This window comes from Scheffersomyces spartinae (assembly GCF_019049425.1).
Source record: "Scheffersomyces spartinae strain ARV_011 chromosome Unknown scaffold_21, whole genome shotgun sequence".
Classification (NCBI taxonomy): domain Eukaryota; kingdom Fungi; phylum Ascomycota; class Pichiomycetes; order Serinales; family Debaryomycetaceae; genus Lizanozyma; species Lizanozyma spartinae.
This window is the reverse complement of record NW_025065068.1, coordinates 141,407-161,546: the sequence shown is the minus strand read 5'-3', so window position 1 is coordinate 161,546 and position 20,140 is coordinate 141,407. Positions and strand designations below refer to the sequence as shown.

Below are 20,140 nucleotides of genomic sequence, written 5' to 3'. Positions count from 1 at the left end.
TGAGACTACTACATGTTGACCTTTCAATCCATTCGTTTTTCGCAGCCACACTTAGACTGTGTAGTTAGCAGTTGATAGCTAAAGTAACACCCAAATTTTCGTCTACCAGACGTCAGACATAGTAAATATTTAGCACCATTAATTCAAGTCTATCACCTTGTTTATCGTCACCACATTTTATCATCACCATATCTCATCATCACCATAGAGTTAGCGAGAATAGTCCGTTTTCCACGCCATTTCTTGAACCAGTTCTTGAAATTTTCTATATTCATATTCCAGCTAATATAATCACCGCCTGCTACATCTAAAATACTTTCAAATAGTGAGCCAATTGATATGCACTCATTATACTCCCAACATTTAGTCACTTTTACTTTGTCATACAAGTCTTCACAACTTACAACTGCATTAAGCAATCAGGTTTTCCCAAGTCCAGTTTAATTTCTTCATCGTTCTGCTTAAATCAGTATGAACCAAAAAGTCATCCAAATTGTTATTTCTAACTATGTTCCATTGTTAGTAGCATATTATACGTTACGAAAATCTGCTTGTGGTATGGCAGAAATAATTACTGTCGTGCACATACCGAATTAATCACTGCCTCTTTTCAAATCAAGCCATGAGAGCAGGCTACTACAAAACAACCATCTTCTACAGCAATTATCACCATGAACTTCTTGCGGAGGCGGAAGAATAGCTCCGAGGATGAAGATGATGATGAATTCTTAAATGTTACAGCGGCAAAGAACACTAGAACAAAATCAAGGAAACCTCCAAACACCGCATTCAGACAGCAAAGACTTAAAGCATGGCAACCAATCTTAACTCCTAAACTGGTGATTCCTTTATTACTTTTGGTAGCAATTATCTTTGCTCCTTTGGGGACAGTGATTACACAGACTCAATATAACGTGGAGATCATTCAAATCGATTACTCTAAATGTGAATCATTGGCCAATACTGAAGATTATCGTTCTGTTCCCAAAAGTAAAGTGTATTATCATTTCAAGGGTAAGAGTACTGATCCTAATGTTAAATGGAAGTTGATCAATTCAACATCTCACCGTGGAGATGAAGGTTTACGCTGTCTGCTTCAATTTGATTTACCTAAAGATATCAAACCTCCACTTTATTTATATTATCGTTTAACCAATTTCTATCAAAACCATAGAAAATACGTTCAATCTGTTGATTTACCTCAATTGAAGGGGGAAGCTGTATCGCCGGAATCTTTGACTACCAATTGTAAACCCTTGAGATCAATAACTGATGATCAAGGTAATGAAAAAGCCATTTACCCCTGTGGGTTGATAGCAAATTCAATGTTCAATGATACTTTTGAGAATCCTGTGCTTTTGAACCCCAAACTTAGTGATAATAATGAAACATACACGTTTTCCCAATCTGACATATCTTGGTCTTCTGATAAAACAAAATATAAGAAAACAACCTATAACGTCGATGATATAGTTCCACCTCCCAACTGGGCTAAACAATTTCCCAATGGGTATACCACAGATAACTTGCCTGATTTAAATAATTGGGAACATTTCCAAAATTGGATGAGAACAGCTGGACTACCCAACTTCTACAAGCTTTATGGTAAGAACACAACTTCTACGTTATCTTCGGGTACTTATCTGATGAATATCAATCTTAACTACCCTGTATCTGTGTTTGGAGGAACTAAATCAGTTGTTATCACCACTTCTTCAATCTTTGGTGGTAGGAACGTTAGCTTAGGAATCATCTTCATTATTGTGGCCGTAGTATCACTTGTGATGCTGATTGGGTTCTTCTTACAGCATTTGATTCGACCCAGAAGAGTCGGGGATCATAATTTCCTCCAAGGTTCTGCATTCACGGCTGTCAGAGATCAGCTATAGGCATAATAGTCACTATAGTATGGTATTATATAGTAGTGTAAAGTATAAGTTGTACAGTTATCTCACAGTCGTCCCCATACCGATTTCTCCAGGAAAAATTTGAAGTTTCTATCCGAACACCGATTTCAAAGTATGGGAGTGTCTAGACCTTCAACATAATAAGTATCCTCATCCCTTTATCCCACGTATATAAATAAGGCCACCGAATCCGAGTCATCCAATTAGAGCGATAACCGCCTACACCCCGTCTCAAGCTTATGTGCTTACAATGAATGTGAATCCACATCTCCAATATTTGCAGCAGCATCAACAGCTGCATCAGCAGCAGCAGCAGCAGCAGCAACAACAACAACAGCAACAACAGTCAGGTAACCAGCCTCCTATAAGCATTAACATGTCGTCACCTCAAGTGTCCCTGTTGCAGCTTCAGCAGCAACTCCAAAGACAGCAGTTGTTGAGTCAACACTTGCAGTCACAGGGCCAACAACAACAACAACAACAACAACAATTAGCAGGCAATTCAGGTACACCCGGCGCAGCCAATCAGCTTCTAGCAGTTATAAATGGTGGAGGAGGGTCTAATAATATTAGTGGAAACTCCAATGTTATGAATGTTGCACTCAACAGTAACAACACCAATATGAATCCATTAATTCAGATGCATTTACAGCAGCAGCAGCAGCAGCAGCAGCAACAACAACAGCCGGCACAGTCTCAATTCCAACAATCGCAACAACAGTCGTCACAGTTACAACAACAGTTTCAACAATTGCAACAACTGAGTCAGCAGCAACATGTTCCTATTATAAAGGAAGTTTGGGCTTACAACTTGGAACAGGAGTTCCACAACTTGAGAACGTTGATCAACGACAAGTCACTGAGTGTTTATGTAGCTATTCACCAAGAGATCCCCGGGATTGTGGCCCGTCCAGTGGGTACTTTCAAGTCCTCAGCTGATTATCATTTCCAGACCTTAAGATCCAATTCAGATTTACTTAATTTAATTCAATTGTGTTTGTGCGTGACCATGATCAAAGATAATACGGTTAGTACCAGTGTTATTTGGCAATTCAATTTCTTTTACGATCTTAACGAAGAAATGTATAACGAAGAGCATTTAAGTATGCTTTCCCAAACTTCACAGATTAATTTCCAATTACATATGAGTCAAGGGATAAAACACTTTTCATTTGCTGAATTATTTATTGAGAGTGGGTTAGTATTAGATTCTTCAATCAATTGGATTAGTTATCATGCTGGATATGATTTAGGGTTTTTGGTAAGTTTAGTTCTTAATGATAATCTTCCAGTTGATGAAGAAGATTTCTATTGGTGGTGTGCGCAATATTTCCCAAGTTTTTATGATTTAAAGTTCATTGGGAACCAAGTCCTCAACAAAACTCCTAATGACGAATCCTCAAAGAATTCAAATAAGCCCTCTATTGAATATCTTGCAGAGGATTTACATTTATTACCCATTTCTCCTGCTATAAGACAATATTTTGCTTCGGCCACGGGCCAATATGGTAACCACCAACAACAAATGACCGCCGTATTACATGCATATTTATCCATGGAATGTTTCAAGGAGATCTTTAGACAAACCGGGTTTGATGGTTCGTTACTTACCAGATTCAAAGGGATTATATGGGGATTAGGATCTATTTATAGTCCTAATGAGGGTACTAGTAACGGAGCAACCACTGCAACATCGGGGAACACTCAAGTTGCCAAGACTGCTGCTCTTTTACAACCTTCTACACCTGTTTCGTCAAAGACCGGAGTGGTTCATCTTGGAAGAGCAATGTAATTGTCATCAACGACATATGTATTTTAGTGTAGTTAATATTACAGTATATCATTACAGTACAAGTGTGACCTTAATATAACCCTTTATTAATCTTGAATACCTTTCCATTCACCATCAACAGATTGAGCTTCGTCTTCATCCACAGGTTGAGTTTCATCCACCTTTTGTCTCTTTTCCATCTTCTCTTTCTTCTCTTCTCTCTTACGTTTATAATGAGCTTTCTTATCTTCACCATCTCTCTCCTCTTCATCCTTTGGTGGAGGTACAAACCATGGGATCTTCCCTCTGTTGAAATCATTCAACACTTGCTTTGCCACACCAGATTCATCAGGCTCTCCACCTTTCAAAAGTCTACCTTGTTTCCTTGCAATCAACTCAATGAACTCTATGCTTGCTCTTTCCAATAAGGACTCGTTTGACTCTTCATCTTCAAACCTGGTCCATCCTTTGATCTCATATGTTCTCTCCAAATGCTTCCGTTCACACTTCTTCAACATGTCACCAATGTACTGTTCTGGATTCGACACATGTTCGACTCTGACTACTCCCCGGAACAATATGTCCGACTCGGTATCCTTAGCAGACGGAGGTACAATCCCGGGACAATCAATTAAAAAGATTCTCTTCATCAATGTGATATATTGCCAGACCTTAGTCTCACCGGGAATGGGTGCCACCTGACACACCTTCTTTTGACGTAAGGTGTTGATAATAGATGACTTCCCAGTGTTGGGGTAACCAATGAACCCCACGGAGATTTGCTTCCGATCGGCGTGCAACGTAGAGAACTGGCGTAATAATTGGATCAACGACCCCTTACCAAACGAGTTGGTGATAGAGGCATGGAATGCAATGGTAGGATAGAACTGGGATAAGTATTTAACCCAGGCAGCCTATAGATAATGCTGTTAGTATGATGTTGTAAAGGGTAAGGGCTAGGAAGGCCCTTCATTGGACGGGTGACATAGAACAGTGATAAGTGTAGAGATAATGATGTCGGTTTCTGTACTACGAAACAATTCATGAGAAGACACTCAAGTCTTGAAAGGTTTCAACTCAAATAGATCCCGTGACTATCCTAAAGGTGTCAATAAAAACTATCAACAGATTGAACTAATCCCCACCAAAACGGAAGGGAACCAGAAAACTGGGTCCAGAAAGTCGGATAGCATTGTTCTTCCAAAGACGTAACAGACAACGAAGTAGATAATTGGTTGAAATGCAACCATTTCGTCACCCTGACAAAGGCCTTTGGTGTTAGTAATAGTAGTCAAGGTACACTATAAATGTAGTGCCCTGTCACAGTACTTGCTGTACTAATATTATCCTCCACACTATGTCCCCCACTATACTCCCAATCAATTGATACATACCGCAACCCATGTAGGGACTAAATCACACTTGTTTAAAACATAAATCAAATGTTTATGAGGACATTCATCCTTAATATACTTCTCAACAGAAAGACACCGAGTCCCCAATGGATCTCGAGAATCTAAAACATGTATAACCACGTCCGATGAATCAATGACTTTGTATAATTCGTTCCAGATTCTTTTGGATTGTCCCTTACTGAAAATATGTTCCTTTGCTTCTTGAGTAAACTCATCGTTATCTAAAATCGATCCTCCCATCAACCCCAACGTGGCATTTAATTCTTGTTTCTCTTGATAAGCCGTGGCATCATTGTCAGTTGATAATGCCAATTCCTCTAAATTAGATGCAGTAACTCTAGGACGTTTCCGTTGTTGCTTGGGACCAAATGCATGTTGAAACGACTCAGTTTCCAAAATATTGGCTGTAGGTGATTCACTTTGATCCTTCTCATCTAAAAGTGACATGGGTAACTTGTTTCTCTTCATTAAAACTTGATAAGAATCATGTTTCCTTTCACCCATAGCTTCACGGAAATGAGTCAAGGCATCTTGTGCAATAACTCGGGTATTACCAAACCAACGTCTATTAGGATCAACCCTTGCGTTTGGTTCATCTGTACTTTGTAATGCGGCAGCCTTCACAATCTCTCCTTGTGCATTTCTTTTGGCTCTACCTTGTTTATACATATTTAACCGTTTAATCTTTTTAGCATCTTTATAAAAGTTTTCTCCTTTAACCCGGAGATTCCCATCCCGAGTATCATTTTGTCTGACTCTTCTTTGTTTCTCCTTCTTTTGAGTACCCATCACGAACTATTATTATTAAGATTATATATATATACTATTTAAATAAGAAGTTGACTTAAACAATGAAGAAGAAAACTTTTACTACGGTGGAATAAATTTAATGAAAGAATAATTTACAGTAGCGATGAGATGAGGTTACACAAATATATCCAACAGGCGCTACCAGAAATTGAGAAATGGTAGCGCCGCGAAAAAAAGTTTAAGAATGGTGTTTACGTTCTAAAGGTCATGATACGCCCCTTAGGTAAACGTAGCATCTAATTATCGTAGATACAATTATATATGTATCATGTATATGGATGATATACATATACATATATATATTCACTCAATTGGCATCAGCCTAATTGCTACTAGTCATTTATTTCAATAAGAGCTACTATAATCGCTACATATTATGTCTGATATCGTATCTAACTTGAGTCCTACTCAAGAACACTTTCTTAAAAAGTATCTACTAGAACAATGTCTAGCAGATGAACTACATGAATTATCGGAGCCTGATTGTTGTCAGAAGATAGGATTTCCCTTCAGTAACAACAGCGACACCGACTACCTGGCTCAATTGCCAATGGTTCGGTTTATATTTCAACGATTCATCATCACCTTCCCCTTCCTCAGCCACAACTCAGAAGCTAACCAAATTAGATTCTGGCAATCAACAGTCCAACCATTTGTTGAAAGTTTCAATCTGAAACCAATTAGCACGTCGGAAGAAAGGAGAACCAATGTTACAAAGAGAAGACAAGTTAATCATAAGTTTATGTCTTCATTCCTATTCTTTTACAACTCTACGATAATATCTCCGAAAGATCTAGATTACTTTAACTCCGACCATCTAAAGGCTTCAGACTCGGGCAAGATCGACAAGTTAGCTACTGCTACCAATGTTGTTGATTCTCAATTGTCTACTACGCATTACTTACAATCCCTTGATGATTTCAAGAAGATGAATTTCCATAATGGTCTAGCACTTAATGTTGTAGCTGTTCGGACCAATGAAGTGTCTCGGAACAAGCTGTTGTTTCTGTCATTTTTACCCTCTAGTGATCCTCTGGTCAGGAAACATGAGTATGTGATTAATGTGGTTCGTAGAATCGATAAAGAAGAAGGAATATACTCCAAGCACTTTGTTAGTAGAGGGTACAAGGACTTTCAAAGTCTTCATTCTAAGTTGGTGCGGAAGTATCCCGGTATCGGGCTTCCTCTGTTACCTCTGAAGCCCAAGAATGATCTGAATTCGATTCTTGTGAAGGAGAAGCTCCGCCTTGCCCTAAGAGGATATTTGTTAACGGTTTTCAAGTTTTCCGAGGTCGCTCATCTGAGTTATTTCATTGATTTTATATCTCTAGAGAAATTTGATTCCTTGCTGGAACTGGACCAAAAGGATTATAACAAAAGAGTCATTCAAGAAGCCAAGATGATAGAAACTCAAAGGCAATTTCAACAAATAACTTCAATAGCCATTAAGGAAATGTCCAATTCACTTGAACTGTTGAAAGCTGAACTAATAAAAAACCCCCATTCGTTAACTAAAATTATCCAAGAAATTGGTACAATATCTAACATTAAAGAAATGTCACCTTTATTACAAACATTCAATGAATGGTCCAAATTAGAAGTTGCAGCCTTGTTTTATCAATCATTTATTGCACTGGATAATTCAAGTGATTGGTTTCTGAAAATTAAAAGATTCCATCGTCTTTTCCCTTACACCTTGGTTTATGGTATACTAAGAGTTACCAATCCTGCCAAAATTATTTCTAAAATAATTGATTTGCTACTTGTTAATATGCCTAGCCTTCCAAGTTGGGGATCATTAACCAGTGGGTCCAAATCCAATGAATCTCGAAATCTTCTTTCGTATATATTTGTTTCGATTATGGATGAAGATTTAAGTGGCAATCATAAAGAACTTGAAGAAATAAAGGCAAGAATCCCCCCTGATCTCAATACATTTATTCAACGAATTGAAGCTTATTCTTCACTAAGTTATGAAGAAGTCAATCACATCAAAGATTATGCTCTTGAAAATGATCATGATTTATGTTTAGAAGTGCTACTGACAAATCTATTGACACCTAAACTCTCAATGACCGATATTGAATTGTTTAAGATCATTCAAAGTCTGTACGAATGCTATAAGAATGGAGATATGAAAAAGGGTGAAATATATTCACTTTTATGTCAGTATTGGCAGTTAAGAGTTAAACAGCGTGATAGTGAACTTTTCAAACAACTATGGAAAGAACCTGAATTAACTCATTTGATTAAAAATTTTTTAACGACATTTTATCATCCTTTAATGGATTTATTTTGCAAATGCAATATTCATCTTGTGTTTCGAGATTTTCAACTGTTTATGAATGACTTCATTGAATTATTCACGGAGCTCTCAGATTCAGGACAATACTATAAAACTCCAATGGAAATGTATAATGACATTAAAGGGTTATTAGATACTCATGAAAGTATGTTTTGGAATTTTGCCAATAACATCTATTCTAAAGATGATAAACATTTGTTTTCCAACATAACGCAGTGGTTGGAATTGATACTTGTAAATTTACGACTTAAACAACTGAGACCTGAATTGGTAACGATTCATTTCAAAGTCGACGACGCTAAGATAATCGATAAGGAGTTATTTTTAAAGCAACTTAATGGTCGAGTCTCCAGAAGCTTGGAGAAGAGGAGATTGGTTGAGCAATTCTTAGGGAACTGTATGGCCCTGAATGAAAAACCAAAGGAAAATAAAACTTTTCAAGAGCTAATAGATAACCAATGGGATGAACTTCATGATCAAATGATCTCTGGATTTGGAGGAGCGGAAGACTTTGGGTTATTAAGTGATGATATAAATGAATTGAATTTGAAACAAGATGGAACCGGCGAGTCAGAGAAGGAATTAAGATCCCGTCTTAAACAATTAGATGAAGAAGCTTCAAAGTTCGGGACGAGCGAGCTTGATAAATTTATTGAAGGCTTCAAATTACAGTTGATAGAATTACTACCAAGACTTCATACTGAACTTGAAACAGTTCGAAAGAAGTTGGGTGAAACATATATTGATAGTTAAAGCGCAGCTTTATAAGTAAATTATACTATAAACAGAGACCACCTTTGTTTCTTGAAAGATACCATATATTTGTGGGAAAACCACTTAAAACTATACAAATAGTCCTATAGAGTGCTCCAAATGTAACAACCCAGGTATACTCCTAGTTGAGATTCAGTCTGCCAACCATCTATTCCACACAGCTCTATTGTTAATCAAACTGGCCCTTAATAGTATATAAGACGCACATAAAGATTCAACAACATTCGGTTGTATAGTGTAGTGGTTATCACTGTCGGTTTTGATCCGACCAACCCCGGTTCGAATCCGGGTACGACCTTCTTTTTTATTTTTTTTAACATACTTGGCGGTAGACACTGAAGATGTACGAGCTAATGGTAACAGCGTACATTGCGTGACTCTACCAGAATATGTATGGCTATGTGAGAGTCTTTGATGATCGTGTATCTTAAACCTCTCTGGCATGGTTCTAGACCATATACCTTAATGTCATATTCTCCGGTATGCACACGACGTACACTATGGTATACCCCCGCAATTTAGCAGTATGTGAGTACGTAAGTTACTTACCCACTGCTTCCCTTTTCTTGACTGTCAAAGTGATACATCACATTTTTAATACGTTACATTTGTATTGATTATGATTGAATACTATAATAGTTGTGTTGTTGATGGAAAGTCGGGGTTCAACCTCCGAACAGCTAAAGATAAGCCGGACATAAGAAACACCAAGTACAAATCTCCCACAGATCATTTGAATTGTCCGATATGTCAACAACCATTTATAGAACCTATGACTACTATTTGTGGACATACGTTTTGTCGAGAATGTATAATGGAATGCTTCAAGATGACGTCTCCGGGAACCAATGAAAGTAGTAGTAGCAGCCGAGGGTCTTGTCCATTAGATCGTACTCCTATAGATTCAGACAATAGTAACGATCTATTCCACACTCCCTTGGTAATAGCCAATATGGTTGATGATCTACAGGTTCATTGCTTGAACATGGACCGAGGATGTGTGTGGATTGGAGCCAGATGGGAGTTGGAACATCATGCTATGGTTGATTGTGGGTACACTGGAGTTGTATGCAATGGAGTACGACTAGAAAATAGACACGAGGAACAGAAAGAACCACATGATGAAAATGCTGGTAGAGATGATGCTAAAGATGATGATGTATCTGGAGAAGATGAACAAATAGAACAAGAACTGTCCGACTCTGAAATACAAGATGAGATTCAAGTTATGACTGAAGAATTGAGTCAAAGTTCACTTGAAACCCCCCCGAGTAAATGTTCATTACTTGTTGAAAGAAGATTTATTCAAGACAACGAACAGTGTTGTCATGAATTATTCCCTTGTCAATACTGCGAAGAGCCAATATGCCATGCTATTGAAGAGACTCATCTTGGGTCACATTGTAGGTTGAACTACCAAACATGTGATATCTGTGAAAACGATACCATTCTTCAAATGAATATGGCTACTCATAAAGCCAACTGTTGTCACATTCGAAGTTTCAAGTGTCCTGCCAATGCAATAGGATGTAAATGGATTGGGAACAACCAAACATCACTTGATATTCACATGGAAAGTGATTGTCCTTTGAATATGTTTCTCCCCATTTATCAGAACCTTAGCAGCAAGATTGAGACCTTGGAGAGTGATAATCAATTTTTACAACGACAAATAAATCGTATACTAAACCTGGTAATTCAAGGTAAGGTTACTAACTTGGGATATAGTGATCATATTGAAGAGATAAATAAGTTTGAAACATCATTTGAACAAAACAAAATGGTGCATTTGAATTTTGAAGTTGAAAGAATGAAATTCGAATTGGAAGAAAAAGTATTGCCATTAATTGATAAACTAAGAGGTAGTCATGAAAGAGAAAACATGTTGAACAATATAATCAGTGACAATTTTATGATGAAAGAAGATCTTAATGTGCAAAGAATGTACATCAATAGTTTAAGGAAGCAATTGCAATTTTTATTATTTGCAAGAAATCGAATGCTGACTCAACAACCAATGGAATTTGACCCTTCAGATCATCTAGACTATAGTTCATCAGAAGAAAGATTAAATTTGAAGCTATAAAAATACAAATATTTTCACCACATCTTAACAAGATCAGACCATTCATTGTTTTTTCTTCGGTTCCAATAACTGTTTTCTCCTGTTTTATAAACCCATTCTCCAGTGTCTGGGGATCCACCTCCCACATGTTTGAAGAATCTTGGAACGTGTTCTTCATTTGAAGATTCATATTCCTTACGTCTGGTTCTTTGATCTTCTTCCAATTTGATCTTCAATTCTTCTGCTTTTTCAATATCCCCTGAAATGTACACTTTCATATCAGGACGTAATCTTGAATCTGTTGGTGGTAAACTATTGGTTTCTAAGGGTGTGACCAAATTTAATGAAGCAGCAAATTCCGTTAATCCATACCGTTTACTTGCTTCGGGTAATAATTTACCCACTTCCCATATAACTTTTTCAGTTGTTGTTGTCTTTAAAATCAATTTCTCTGTCCATTTACCAGAAACAGAATAATTCAATTTCTCTTTAGAAGAATTGAATGCATTAATCGTAAGATCTTCAGATCTTCCACTAAACATTCCAGCTTTAGCAAATTCAACCACTGCTTTCAATCCACTAGATGATTTGATTGTCATTGAGTCTGTTGGTTCTGAATATTTTTCACCAGCAATAATGTTTTTGATTAATGTTCTTGCTTGATTCCAAGTATAAACTTCCCCAGTGACTTTATCAGTTAATTTACAAGTTCCCTTTGTGGTGACTTCAAAGTTTTTACCCCAGAATTTCTGTTCAGGTGATGGACTAAATGTTAACAGCCAACTTTCATGTTCAACATGATAAGCAAATACCGGTGGTCTATGTGATACTTTTTCAGCAACTAATCTGATACCAAAATCTTCTCTAACCAATTCAAATGTTTCTCCCAACAATGGATTAAAAGGCTTTCTAACGTTCCGTTCTTTAACTCTCATAGATGACAAATAACTCACAGCAAAGGTTGCAATACGTAAGATCTTTTCACCTGAATCTGGTGGGAAATCTGCCAGTAATGCGTTGGTTATAACATCACAATATTCAACCAATTCAGCAAATTTTTGTAAGATAGTTAATGGTTCATTAAAGGTAACAGGCATAGCAATTGAAGCCAAATCTTTACCGACATTTTTTCTAACAAATGATAATATACTTGGTGGTGTATGGGTACATTTGGGGATATCAATTTCCCGTACAACGGTCAGATGAGGTAATGGGAATAAGGTATAGTCACAATCATCTTCCTTATAGGCAATGGTTGGTTCTGGTACAGTTTCTTCAGCAACGTCACTTTCAGAGTCACATTCAGATGATGAATCTCCATCATCATCTGATACCACGGGTTCATCTTCTTCCTTGATGTCCTTCAATCCATTGGATGAGGTTGTTGGTTGTTCTTGTGTTTCTTCTTCATCTTCATTTAAAAGAACCACACTTGAATAGAATTGCTCTTGAGCATCATAGAATTCACCCAGAGAGAATATGGAAATACCATCACCAAGACCCGAACCAGAACCAGAAGCACTTTTATCATCTTCAAAATACTTTAAAACATCAAGAAGTTCGCCATGAGTATCAAACAATTGTTGTTGGATTTGTTCAGTCGATGAAACACCCACGGTGGTTTTCAATTCGCTCAATTTGTTGGAGATTTTAACTAACAAAGATCTGATTTCTGCCTCTGGAACTCTTGTGCCAGACTTTTGGTTGGATATATCATCTTTCTCTTCATCTTTAACTTCATTGAAGGCATTGACCCATATTTTGAAATCATTTTTGTCTAGAGCTTTTAAGTACCAAACCTCCATACCCGAGTCCACAATGATCTCATTGGTACTTGAGTTTGCACTGACTATAGCCAATTTTATAGGCATTTGACCTCTTAATTTATTGTCATTGGGTTTATAATATGACAAATTGCCCGTGGTGAAGTTCAACACAAAATATCTCTTGACAAAGCCTTGCAACTTCTTTCTTCTTCTCTTTTTCAAAAGCATGCTCTGCAAAACATCACTATCTTTGGGTCTAAAGGCTCCCAGTGAGGTATGGGACTTTGTTGCACTCAGATCAACTGAGAACAGCACAGAGTTTGAAGAAGAAGAAGGAGCAGGAGTGGGGACCGATTTGGGAATAACACTGCAGTCAAAAAACACTTTTTTGGCAGTGGTTTTGGAAAAGGTATTGTCAAACATAAACCCATAAGTTCCAGGACCCACTTCAAGTTTACCATGGACGAATTCATCAGCCACCAACTTGAAATAGTCTTTGATCAACACAAGATTCGACAGTGATAATTGACTTGAAACTGTTACTGAGGACCGTGAAGCTCTACGGTATGGAGGGGGGACTCTTTGAACCGAGTTGACCGAATCCGATCTCAATCGAGATGATGAAGCTCCAGCTCCTGCTTCAGTAGGCAATGATGGCGGTACCAACAGATCTGTGCTGGCATTTACACTGGAACTGCCATTGGTGGTGGTGCTAAGACACAGAGACCCGTTGTTCTCTTGTAGTCGAGAGAGAGACGACACACTGGATTCATCACCGTTCTTCTTATAGAAGCTGAAATTGATGGACTTCTTCAACGGACGCACTTGGAACTCAACAATGGAATCACCGGGCACATTGATCCATTTTATAACGAAATCCTTCGAGTGTACTTCAACGGTATCCATTGTGGGTAGGAACTTTATGGAGATCGGAGGGAAGGATGTGTCTGTTTACGACGGTACTTGTTGTTGTAAAAGACACACAGACAGACAAATGAACTAGACAAACCCGCCAAAGTAGTCAGACAATTAATAGTGTAACTCAGACAGTTAATCTGCGTTAACTTGACCCAATGAAGAATCAATCGTTACTTTATATCTTTAAGGCTGTCGCTTGACCGTGGGTGAAACCCAGTTTATGTACAGGACGGAATACCCTATTTGGGAAATAGGTGTTCCAGAGTCCTCGGATAGGGGAATTAAAGGTGTAACCAATAAAACGTATTAAGGGTAAACAATATAAGTTGGCGTGCTGCTAGTAACTATAATATATAGATATACATATATATGTATTTGTCATTGCAATGGGTGTTTTTGGGTATCAGTGTATATTTATTTCCTGCATATAGAAAACATATAACCTCTTGGTCTACCATAGAGTTTCATCCACAAAATATAACCAACTAAACCCATTCCAACTACTTATGATCCCCAATGCGGTATATACACTTATAAGCATTAACTTCAAAAATTCAAGTTTCCGAAGAAACTCGTATTTGGACTCAAACAAGTCCATCATGGAAGTGAAAAGTATTAATGGAACCAATCCAAGTATATATAATTGAGTAAGACGATGGAACATGATCCCAGAGGAGCCTCCGACGTTTTTTGGGAGCTTAACGACGGCATTGAACGCAACGTAAAAGATAACAAACCACATGAATGTAAAAGTCACCTTAAAGATCCATTCACCAGGAGTGAAGATTAATGGGAACAAAGAAACGTACCCACAACTTACTAACAAATTAAATGGTGCAAGTAGTGATTTGCTGTTGCATACCAAAAAGGTTATAGGGAAGATCACAATTAGGATGGCTTTCTCATGAACATGCCATCCGAAAAGGAATGAAGCGTAGCCACATAACACCAAGGCCCCGACAAATCTCTTATAATTGGGCTGAAAGAATAATGGAATCAATGCCATGATCTGGTAGAATAATGTCAAGATAAAGGTGATTTGAGGTGTTATGGTGGGTAAGATGAAGAATTCTATATCACCCACAATTCCTCTTGTAGATTTGTTGAGCATGTCGGGATTTGAGAGTAGTCCGGCATTAAATTGGAACACTCTTTGTAAGATTGTTCGGGACAAGGGTACTGATTTGTACACTTGAATCAACACTCTATCGACGAACAGATAGATGGCCCATATATTTGGTGCCCAATAAGCGTGAGTCAACCCTCTACTGAAGGGGAATAATCTTGAGAATAACTGGGGCAACACTCCGTAATAGGCAAACGGACCGAATGCTACTGTGAACACACTGGCCACCACTAGCCCTAATTTTAGACAGTTAGTCCATTGAATAAGACCCACCACATTATTGACCAAAGATTTCTTGTTATCGTATTTCAAGGAAAGACAATAGCCGCTCAACAAATAGACAAACACGGCTGGTGCAAGATACAAGTATATGTGTTTGAAACATAAGAGTACGGCAAACCAAAAGCCGCACATTAAATGCTGATCTAATCGGGCGCAATTGAGCATAAGTACCAAGATCCCATACATCATTCCATTGTACTGGAAATGAATGTGATCTATCAACATTAACCCTGGAGATAACGCTAAGGATGCAGCTATGGCATACGCTCGTTTCTTAGACAGATACAGCTGGCACGTGTTGATGAACCATTGAAGGGCTACAAACAAGACCAATTCACTGGCAATGACCGTGGCTCGTTGGAAATAGATTGTGGGGAGACCATAGTTGCCCACGGGCACGATTTGTAAACAGCCATCGGCTTTAACTGGGGCCGGGACCAATTGACTTAGAAACCATTCAAAATAAGCGAAGAAGGGTGGATAGTCCAATGTCCATTGACTGGTGGCTTCCACGTACCATTGACTTAACGGTAAGTTATGAGTGATAGCCAACCAGTTTCTGTGCACGTCAAAGTCAGTGGAGTGATATCCTACTGCCACCAAGAGCTTAGGGGCCAACAGGATTAGCCATATGTTAAGCAACGAGAATTGGTCTGTGGGTGACGGTGAGGAGGATGACGGTTGATCTTTGGGTTCAGGTTTCGATTGAACCTCCCTCGGCAGAGACATAGCAGCACCAGTTGACGTCTTTGCCATGCTGATGATGAGAGAAGAGTGGCATGAGTTGCTTTGGGAGATAATTTTCGCAGTAGTAAACATCAAACGTCGCAGTAGTGACGGTGTTGTGCAACATTAATGAGTCGAGTGAGGTGGATAGAGACCATTGTAGTTGGATGCATAGGAGCATACCCAGGATACTGTGCTCTGTTTATAATCAGTATAGTTGCTGCTCCTAACACGCTGTAGGTGAGATTAGTGTATTTCCAAAGCTTATGGTACTCTTGTAGTGCACGGTCGTAAAGTCAGACCGCATACTCAACACCTTCTTCTCTCTATCTTCACCGGTTCACGCCAATATAATTAGACTTAGCCTTTGATATCGGCCGGCATCTACTTGTTCCGATAATAGTGATCATACTCGTACTGTGCGGTACCGGCGTCCGATACTTATCTACTACTTGGTTAACAAATGGCATCCGAATCTACACCCTTGCACCAGCACCATCCACATACAGCGTATCTCCAAGAAGCCTCTACCGGGACCGCGGGAGTCGTCGTGGAAGGAATAGTTGGCGACGAAGATAGTCTTTACAACAAGCTAGCCCCCGAAGAGTATGGCGCCACAGAACAACAAACTGAAAGTAGTGGCGGTACTGCGGGCCTCGCTGCTGGGACCGCTGGGACTGCTGGCAAGACCCGCTCCATTCATTCTGCTACTGTTGAGCCTTTATCGCCTGCTCAGTTGAAATGGGTGGTGGGAAGTCTTTGGTGTGGGGCGTTCCTCGCAGCGTTGGACTCAACAGTAGTGACAACGTTACTCACTACCATTGCTTCTGATATGGATGCCATTGGGAACATCGCCTGGATCGCCACGGCTTACTTGTTATCATGTTCGGCATTCCAGCCCATCTACGGTAAACTATCGGATATCTTTGGTAGAAAGCCGTTACTTGTTATGTGTACAGTATTCTTTGGCCTTGGATGCGCCATTTGCGTTACCAATAATCTTTGGGTCCTTGTTGTGGGTCGGTTCATCACGGGTATTGGTGGCTCAGGGCTAACCACCTTGGGAACCATCACCATGCTGGACTTGATCCCCTTACGTGATAGAGGGTTGTACCAGGGGCTTGCCAATATCTTCTATGGTCTTGGAGCAGCTTCTGGTGGGATCATCGGTGGGGTGGTAGCAGATACTTTGGGTTGGCAATACGTCTTCATCCTACAAATCCCTCTTTGTATTATTGTAGGGTGTGCCATCTACTTCAACCTTCAATTGCCTGAAGGATCTCCAGGGTTGGGCGTTCATGGTGATGATATGAAACAGAAGTTGAAGAGAGTAGATTTCTTAGGGTCTTTGTTTTTGGTGTCTGCTCTTATGGTTATTCTTACGGCTGCTTCGTTAGGAGGGAGTACTATTCCCTTTGCATCTGTAACCTTTGTGGCATTAGTGATCTTGTCCGTGGTTTTACTTGGTGCGTTCGCTTATACTGAGACATACGTCTCAGCCGAACCCATCATCCCTATCGAGTTATTGGGAGAAAGAACCATCTTATCATCTTCCTTAACTAATTGGTTTCAAACTATGGCGATCTTCACTTATATGTTTTATCTTCCTGTTTATTACGCTTCCGTTTTAGGGCTTTCTTCAACTGATAGTGGGTTAAGATTAGTACCTAATTTCTTTGGTATTTCCTTTGGTTCAGTAGGGGCTGGTATTTATATGAAGAGAACAGGCACTTACTATTATTTTGCTATAATTATGGGACTTCTATCTATCTTTGGTACTCTTCGGATTTACAACATCCAACAATCCATTCCTACTTGGGAACAGTTTACTTTGATGGTCCCCTCAGGTATTGGTTATTCTGCAATGTTAACCGTGACTTTACTTTCATTGATAGCTGCTGTGCCCGTGAAATACCAAGCTTGCACTACTTCAATTCAATATACCTTTAGATCCACAGGGTCTACTATTGGTGTTTCCATTGGACTGGCTATATTCCAGAAGTTATTACTGTCAAATTTGTATAATCAAGTACCGCAATTGATTAGGGATCCAGAAGCTGCTACCAACATCATCAAAAGAGCCTTGGAAAATGCAGATTATATAAAGAAGGCTCCTCCAGTGGTTCAACAAGTGTTGAAGGATTCCTACGCTCTGGCTTGTAAAGGTGCCTTCTTATTCAGTTTAATTACTATTATCTGCGGGGTGGTAAGTTCAACGTTTATGAAAGAGCATGTATTGCATAGTAGTCTCAATAGGAAGTGAGTGAGTGGTCAATTCATCTACCACTACTGGGTCCAATCTGAGGAGATTGCACTTGTCTAACATGATACTTATGGTTCCCCCCACTATAAACCAAATAAGCAGGTCTATGCCCATCTGGTGTTCTATTACCATCTGGATTTTCAACCTCTTCATTTTCCACCGTGTACAAATTCTTTGAGTGGTTTGGATTTGTTCCATCCTCTTCGGAACTAAGCAGGAATGGGACCGGGGAAGGGGATTGAGGTCTGGTAATGGAATTAAATCTTGGAGAGAATTGTAATCCTCTGTTCGCATCGAACTTCTTCTTTAGGAACTCGGTTGGAGATTTCAAGGTCAATGCTGATGATGAAGCAGAAGCTGAAGTACCTAATAAAGGTGATAAAATAGGCGAGAGGATTTCATCATCTTTGATTGCTTCTTCCAAGGCTTCTTCAATGGCATCTTCAATTAATTCATGTTCTGAAGTAACATTAACATTAATTAAGATCACCGAAATTAGTATGGAAGAAATCCCCAAAAGATAAACCAAATTTAAATTGGTTTTACCGTCTCCTGTGATACTCATGATCAAATAATCTATGAAAATAGTGATGGGAATGCAAGAAGTTAATGATAATGATGTCACTAAGGGACTAGTTAATAACATGGCACAAATAGTAGCGAAATCGGAGATCACCGAGAAGACTCCATTGGTAATAATCAGCCAACCTGTTGCAGCATCAGGAGGTAATTCAAATGGTTCAAGTCCAATCTTATCCACTATATAAAGCATAGGTAACCCCACAAGAAACGAGAATACACCCACCCAACCAAAGAGTCTTCGTTCATTGGTGGTCTTATTACCGGTTCCACATTTGATCTTCATGATCAAGAGATAAATGGCATACGTAAAGGCACCAATAAGGGCAAAAAAGTTGCCCAATGAAGGGTTTTTAGGTTGAAATATGTTCCCCCCATTATCACCACTATTATTGTTCCCACCAACTTTAGATTGACTAATGTTAACAAGAAACACACCAACAGAACTCACACATACGCACACCACCTTCTTGAAGCTAAACTTATCGGTAGCCATTCCTACACCAATGAATAACGTGAATATAGAAGTAGTAGACCCAATGACTGTTTGGTTTGAAGCCGAAGTGAATCTCAAGCTGCACATGACAGAAATATTGTAGGAATAGTAGATTAAAGCGATTTGGAGTGCCAATGTAAGCACTTCAAATCTAGTCAATTCTATTGGTTGGTTATGTTTAAAGTTATCTTCCACCACGGCCTCCCAAGGATCTTCCGTTGAATCTTTGAAGAGTAAAAGCTGGTTTTCACCACCGATAACTGCAGTTTTGTTATTGGGATGCCTCCATAACCTCCGTTTCAAGTAGTAAAAGACATCTGGAAGGAAATTAAGACTGAAACATGTGCCTGTGACAACTGAGATTAAGAACGGTTTATCGAAACTGCCCCCCTTCATCACCACATTAATCAATTCCAACCCACCTATCCACGTAGCCAAAGCAAGGATTATAAGAAGCACCCCTAAGCGGAAGTTCTTTGTCTCCTGATCATTGATGATTTCCAAGACCCCCACAGGATGATGAGTGATTTGAGCAGTGACTTCGTTTGATCTAATGGCAGATTCCTGTGCTGCTTCAAGCATGGGGGACCTTACCACATGATGCTCACCGCTGCCACCACAGGATTTGAGTTGGTGTAATCTGTCTTCACCCATACTAACTGAGTATATGCCAACTGTCAATGGATAATGGTTCAACTGTGACTCGACTAGGCCTCTATTAACGTAACACCAAATTTGCGCTTATCAGAGGTGTTCGAGATCAACACTAAGCTAACTAAAAGTATTCCACTAAGGACCAGAAAGAAATAGTAGAGAGTATTATTTTACTGGCGATGATGATTGTAATTCCGTGGAGGTCAGCCTTGTGATCTGGAGGTTGTTCCGTACTGTATGTACTGAAGGTTCCGATAAGAAGAGAAAGCTATGCCTGATATGG

The 20,140-nt window shown here is 39.1% G+C and overlaps 9 protein-coding genes and 1 non-coding gene across 10 annotated transcripts; 6 read left to right on the top strand and 4 right to left on the bottom strand.

The window, feature by feature from the left end:
• Nucleotides 1–671: 671 nt before the first annotated feature.
• CDC50 (aminophospholipid translocase regulatory protein) lies at nt 672–1,889 on the top strand (the record flags this gene model as incomplete). Its single annotated transcript, XM_043193367.1, has 1 exon — nt 672–1,889. One exon carries the CDS (start codon nt 672–674, stop codon nt 1,887–1,889), a length of 1,218 nt encoding a protein of 405 aa, XP_043047554.1.
• A 268-nt stretch (nt 1,890–2,157) lies between these two features.
• On the top strand, nt 2,158–3,699 carry POP2 (CCR4-NOT core DEDD family RNase subunit; the record flags this gene model as incomplete). Its single annotated transcript, XM_043193366.1, has 1 exon — nt 2,158–3,699. One exon carries the CDS (start codon nt 2,158–2,160, stop codon nt 3,697–3,699), a length of 1,542 nt encoding a protein of 513 aa, XP_043047553.1.
• An 86-nt stretch (nt 3,700–3,785) lies between these two features.
• On the bottom strand, nt 3,786–5,882 carry NOG2 (putative GTPase; the record flags this gene model as incomplete). Its single annotated transcript, XM_043193365.1, has 2 exons — nt 3,786–4,592; nt 5,073–5,882. 2 exons carry the CDS (start codon nt 5,880–5,882, stop codon nt 3,786–3,788), a joined length of 1,617 nt encoding a protein of 538 aa, XP_043047552.1.
• A 397-nt stretch (nt 5,883–6,279) lies between these two features.
• Nucleotides 6,280–8,961, top strand: KQ657_002608 (uncharacterized protein; the record flags this gene model as incomplete). Its single annotated transcript, XM_043193364.1, has 1 exon — nt 6,280–8,961. One exon carries the CDS (start codon nt 6,280–6,282, stop codon nt 8,959–8,961), a length of 2,682 nt encoding a protein of 893 aa, XP_043047551.1.
• A 247-nt stretch (nt 8,962–9,208) lies between these two features.
• Nucleotides 9,209–9,280, top strand: KQ657_002607. The gene has a single exon. It is a non-coding gene; the product is annotated as a tRNA-Gln (tRNA).
• A 321-nt stretch (nt 9,281–9,601) lies between these two features.
• On the top strand, nt 9,602–11,068 carry KQ657_002606 (uncharacterized protein; the record flags this gene model as incomplete). Its single annotated transcript, XM_043193363.1, has 1 exon — nt 9,602–11,068. The coding sequence occupies one exon, from the start codon at nt 9,602–9,604 to the stop codon at nt 11,066–11,068; it is 1,467 nt and encodes a 488-aa protein (XP_043047550.1).
• A 14-nt stretch (nt 11,069–11,082) lies between these two features.
• Nucleotides 11,083–13,719, bottom strand: OSH3 (oxysterol-binding protein related protein; the record flags this gene model as incomplete). Its single annotated transcript, XM_043193362.1, has 1 exon — nt 11,083–13,719. The coding sequence occupies one exon, from the start codon at nt 13,717–13,719 to the stop codon at nt 11,083–11,085; it is 2,637 nt and encodes an 878-aa protein (XP_043047549.1).
• Nucleotides 13,720–14,182: 463 nt separating this feature from the next.
• ALG8 (dolichyl-P-Glc:Glc1Man(9)GlcNAc(2)-PP-dolichol alpha-1,3-glucosyltransferase) lies at nt 14,183–15,895 on the bottom strand (the record flags this gene model as incomplete). The annotated part of the gene is made up of 1 exon (XM_043193361.1): nt 14,183–15,895. The coding sequence occupies one exon, from the start codon at nt 15,893–15,895 to the stop codon at nt 14,183–14,185; it is 1,713 nt and encodes a 570-aa protein (XP_043047548.1).
• Nucleotides 15,896–16,328: 433 nt separating this feature from the next.
• On the top strand, nt 16,329–18,128 carry KQ657_002603 (uncharacterized protein; the record flags this gene model as incomplete). Its single annotated transcript, XM_043193360.1, has 1 exon — nt 16,329–18,128. The coding sequence occupies one exon, from the start codon at nt 16,329–16,331 to the stop codon at nt 18,126–18,128; it is 1,800 nt and encodes a 599-aa protein (XP_043047547.1).
• A 13-nt stretch (nt 18,129–18,141) lies between these two features.
• KQ657_002602 (uncharacterized protein) lies at nt 18,142–19,857 on the bottom strand (the record flags this gene model as incomplete). The annotated part of the gene is made up of 1 exon (XM_043193359.1): nt 18,142–19,857. One exon carries the CDS (start codon nt 19,855–19,857, stop codon nt 18,142–18,144), a length of 1,716 nt encoding a protein of 571 aa, XP_043047546.1.
• Nucleotides 19,858–20,140: the final 283 nt, after the last annotated feature.